At 32.3% G+C, this 5,354-nt stretch overlaps 1 protein-coding gene across 1 annotated transcript in view; it reads left to right on the top strand.

The window, feature by feature from the left end:
• The first annotated feature begins 516 nt into the window (after nucleotides 1–516).
• Nucleotides 517–5,354, top strand: part of LOC142352898 (uncharacterized) — a 69,134-nt gene continuing 64,296 nt past the window's right edge. The window contains exon 1 of the mRNA XM_075405053.1: nucleotides 517–826. Within this exon, the coding sequence (XP_075261168.1) occupies nucleotides 557–826 (270 nt within the window). The 5' untranslated portion in view covers nucleotides 517–556. The remainder of the gene's footprint in view (nucleotides 827–5,354) is intronic.

Below are 5,354 nucleotides of genomic sequence, written 5' to 3'. Positions count from 1 at the left end.
ATACTGTTGTGATTTCTTAAAAAAATAACAGGATGATTTAAAAAATGTTGCTTTTGGATCATAAAATAGAGCTGCAAAATTGAAATATAAAATAATTCGATTTTAAAATGAAAAGAATTGATTCTGAGGATCATGTTTTCCAGAAAATCACTAGTTCCCCTATAATAGAATTCACAAGTCACCAAAAGATAAAAATTGTAAAAAGAAAAAAATGAACTTGAAACGATGTATGAGGGCTTATGAAAAATAAGCTCAAAGCTAAGATCAAAACAAAATTTTACAGGATTTCATCAACAAAATAAAACCTTAAAACGCTCAGGAGACAAAAATTATGAACAATGATCTCATAATGCGATGAGATAACAAAGTTACATTATGTGTAACAAAAGCTCTCAGATCTTAGAAGAAAACGCAAAAGCTGCAGGATTTTAGACGACAAATTAAACCTTACGAGATCAAAGGATTTACAATTGGATTAGTAAATCTGTGGGAAAATGATAAGAACAGATCCCTTTTGATTAGCAGTAGCGGCAGTTACGGCGGCTGCAGCAGCTAAATGCTGACTCTAACGGGGTTTAACACTAACTACGATGATCTTCAACTTAGCGGAACCAACCAACACAACAACTTCTTGCAACCACTAGCCTCAGATAACGTTCTCAGAGCTGATAACCAACAACAGCAACAATCGTCATTAACATCATTATCATCTTCATCGTCAGTGTCGCATCTTTCATCTTCTAGTGGTCCTTCCCCGGGAGATTACAAAGTCAGCTTTTTCCCAAGTTTGTTCACGAGCTCCTCTAACGCATCACAATTTCAGCAGGTATGTTCCATTTGTGTGAGATTGGTGCAGGTTTTGACAATTTGTTCTCTTGTCCATAATTTTAAGCGGAGTTTTCTTGTTTTCTTCAAATTATTGTTTGATTAATGTCATCCCGGTTTCTGGGCTGAATATTAGTCTAGAAGTAGTAGTATGAAAAACTCAATCCGTTATCAGAGCAAGACACAAAGATGAGCATAAAAAAGAATGCAAAGATAACTTTTTACAGATTAAAAAGAGATTAAAATAAACCTAAGTCCTTCAAAAAGAGCAACTGCATTTCACAAAGAAAGACTGAAAATGCATGTCTTGATCGGTACTGTATGAGAACTCAAATCTTGTCACTTTTTAGACTTGGCACGTCTCAATTCTTGGTCAACAATTGACAATTCTTGGTCAATTTTTTTGCCAAGACTTGCCAAGTCTTGTCTAAGAATTGAAGCATCTTTGCAAAAGCTTGCACAAAACTTGCAAGTTTTGAGTCGAGTCTTTGGCATAATTCTTAGTGATGGCTATTGTTCGTTTCTTAACGAAATTAAAATGCCAGCATTTACAACGGCTTGCCTTCAAAAATCTCCAAGGTGGAAAAATGAGAGTGAGAAAAAGCAAGCATTTTCACAAAGTTCACTTGATAGTGATTTAAAAGATCCGGATGTCCCATAAATATATCAATCATGGACTAACTTCTGCCCATTGAAAAGAAAATCGAATTTCGAGTAAAAAATCGGACATTTTAATTTGATAGATACTCAAGTCAAAATTAACTTGAGCAGACTTAAAAAAATTTCTTCTTGAAAATCTGACGAAATTTTGCTAATTTTGAATCTCATCAATTAAAAATAATGTCTTATCAAGATTCTACTTTGTTTAATATCTGATCAATTATCAAAACTTGTCAAGATTTAATTTAGACTTGACATGCCTTGAGCATGATTTAACTCAATACTCTCCAAGTCTTCACCACGTATCAGCAAAAGCTCATTTGAAAACTGTAAATTACAGAAAAACTCATGGAAAATTTGTTTCTCAACCAATCATTGGACTATTACTCGGATCGTTTTTCTTCTTTTATCACAATTTTTTTCAAGCCAAATTATATTGGGAAAATAGTGGATCAGGATAGGATCAGCATGGAACATGGGGTTCAACCGTTTTTCAGCATAAAAATTGTGTCAATCTAAAATATTTTGTGACAATTTGTTATCAAGCGCAAGTTTGATGAGTTTTCTTGAGCTAAGCAAAAATGTTCTCATGCAATTTGCGGCAAGTTAGCTTGTTTTGATCTTACCTTGTCTTCTCATTAGTACATGTCTGAAACCCAAATCATCGTGGACCTGCTTTGTATGAAATTGTGTGAAGCACAAAAATTTAAATTTGCAAACAAATTAAACGATTCTCTTTTTAATGTATAGTGTTAACTACTCTTAAACTTCTTCGATCTCTGCCAAACCGGACAGCAAAAAAGGCATTTGACAAAACTTATGCGAAATGGTCTGATGTTTCGCTTAAAGATATTTTCCATACCAGTTTTGTCCATTTTTGAAAACATTTCACCATCTTTTCTACCTTTTTGAGCTTTTTGTTATGACAAGACTAAAGTATTTCAGTTCAAAACTTTTTATCTAGAATTTTTTCAATTTGCAGATTAAACTATAGTTAATCGAAACTTACTATGTTAATGTTTGTTTTTGGCAAAAGTACGAAACTCTGTGCAGAGAGTTTTGCACTTTAAAAAATATTATTTAACAAAATTACTAACAAATACATACTATGCCGTAAGAATATTTTCGTAATCCTGTTAATTTTTTAACAAAAATCTTTATCCCGATTTGATTTTTCCTTGTTTTAATATCATAAAGTCTGATTGAATTCTCATGCTATTAGAACCCAATTAATATAGAAAAAAATTGGTTGACATGACTGTGAGGTGAATAATACGTTTTTACACTTCAGCCATCTCAACCCCTTTTCAATCTGTCAATTATTTGCTCATAGTTGTCAGGAGAAAAGACTAAAGACTCTATTACCAAAAGCCAAATTACAACCATTAATGAATAAATATCAAAGCTTTAGCTACTGATATTCCGGGAATACAACCAAAGCTTTTTTAGGAAGACAATCAAAGCTTACGGAAAGAGGGCCGTTCGAAAAGTCATAAAAAAGATAAAGAATTTTAGTGATATGTGTTCTTCTGCAGCAGCCACAGCCTTCGCAAAGTCACTAGAAACGGAGGTATTTCCGACATAGTATGCGTTGAATTTGATCCCCGCGTTATCCCTATGGTAGGAAACCTATTTGGAAACACAGTTTTGCAACTCTTATACATAAAAGCAGCACAGGATACCTACTAAGATTTCAACACGGTTCTGCTTTAATTGTGTTAACCCTACGGTTACATTTTGTGTCAACTCCATCATATATGCATGTCATAAAAAAATATCGTTGAATGGGAAATTATCAGTTTTTCCGCTTTCTGAACTATGACAGCTTTTCAACTGTATCAAATTAGATCTGAATGCAACATGAAGAAAGACGAATTTGTCAAGTGTTCTTTTTTGATTAGAAACAGGTCAAAAAATTAAGGAAAAATTTAAAGTTAAAGAAACCGTCTCCACTTTATTGCGCTACTTCAGAAAAACGCAAGCAATCTGTTCAATTCTGTGCTCTTGATGGTCAAAAGGGTAGTGTTTTTTATTTCGATTGAGTTTTAGCTCTGCTAATTTTTCATTTGGACGCCAAAACTGATGGAATATTTTAGTGTTCAACCGATTTAAGGGTGAAAAATTTTCGGGCAACAGACCAAAACATATTTTAGAAAAATCTGAAAGCAATTGAAGGCAGATTAGATTAAAATTTTTATCAATTGCCCTGAACAGAAAGAAATTGAATATTTAATCTCTTTTTTGTTTTTTGAGCTAAATTTTTCTTAATCGAATTAACAATGTTTTTTAATGAAGTTGAGAAAATTGTCAAGTGGCAAATTTTACATTATTCTTAGTCTGACTTGATCTCTGATTTGTTATATTATCATGTAAAGCTAATCTTTTGGCGGTTAGTAGTGACCGTGAAGTAATTCGGCTTGAAATCAATTTTTTCAGCAAATTTGAAATAAGAAGAGGATAAACACATTTTATAACATTTTCCCCGTCTAACTTCCAGAACTTCACTCTATTAAAAAAAAGTTTGTGCTGTACTCTGTGTTTCTAACTGTTACTTTTTCAGTGATAAAAATTAATTCTTCATTAAGTTTGCTTTATTATTTAACTGTGATAGATAATTTTTGTCAATTTTTCGGACAAATTTTTAGTCAAAATGGTTAAAAAGTAGTATATCAGTAGTATAAGTAGTATATCATTTTTAATAAATTAGCAACAATGCATAACGTTCTTGAAGCATTCATGGGCGAAATTAGTTTTCGGTTTTCAATTGTTTAATAATTCTGTTAGGAACAATAATAATATCTTAACTTTTACACAAGTTTTGATGCTCATCTTTGGCTTGTTTAAGTTTTTCCACTTAGGATTTACAGCCTCAGTTATTAGGTCACAGCAGCATTCGGGGTTGAAAACGATAATAGAATCTTAGTAATCATGATAAATCATTTGAAATTTTTTATTAATCATGCTAATTTTATGGTTTTATGGATTTGTTGTTTTATGGATTCTTGACAAACACAATAAAATAATAAACAGTTTCTTAGTAAAAATGGACATATCATAAAAAAAATCTTTCGCAAAAAAAAAACAAAAATTGTCAGCGCACTTTCGTGTATTTAAGAGATCAAATTATGGTTTTCATTTCCTGGTAGTCATATATGGAAAAACTACGGGAACAAAATGCCTATATAGTCTGTACAACGTAGCCACTTAATTCAGAAATTTTTTTTGTCTCAGTAAAGGAAGGATTTTTTTAAAAATTGAGATCAGGTAATAGTCTTTGTTCTACATTAGATCTATGCCAAGCACATCAATGGGTCTGCGCATTTATTGTATTTCTGTATGCGAAAATTTATTGTGTATTGGTATCCTCCATTAGCCAAGAATTAAACTTAGAGTTAAAATTTTTTTGAAGAGTTTTTTTCTGAGAAAGGTTGCTTCTGGAGTGCTTTTATTGTTCCATTGATGGTGAACGTGCAGCACCAAATATAATGAAGATGTTTCATTTTGGTCAAAATGTGGAATTTTGAATCTTAGCAACCATAGAAAGATAATTCATGGTTCTCACTAAATCATAGAAAGAAACTCTATGATTATTTCTATTCACTGAAAGATAATTTTAGTAAGTTTTGTATGTGTTATAGGGAACCGTATAAGTTCTTTGAACGATGTAAGATATTGGGGGTAATGAGGGGAAATGGGGGGAACTTTTAGATTTTACCCCGAAAAAATACCCCCTTAAAGATGTAAGATTAGGGGGGGGGGGTAATGGGGGGGGGGTAATGGGAGGGTATTATCAGATTTTACCCTCAAAAAACACCCCTCCAAAAGATGTAAGATGAGGAGGTAATTTTATTGTTTAAAGCAATGTAAGA

The sequence above is a fragment of the Convolutriloba macropyga genome, chromosome 14 (genome assembly GCF_964194025.1).
Source record: "Convolutriloba macropyga chromosome 14, txConMacr16.3, whole genome shotgun sequence".
NCBI lineage: Eukaryota > Metazoa > Xenacoelomorpha > Acoela > Convolutidae > Convolutriloba > Convolutriloba macropyga.
This window is presented reverse-complemented; position numbering and strand designations above follow the sequence as displayed.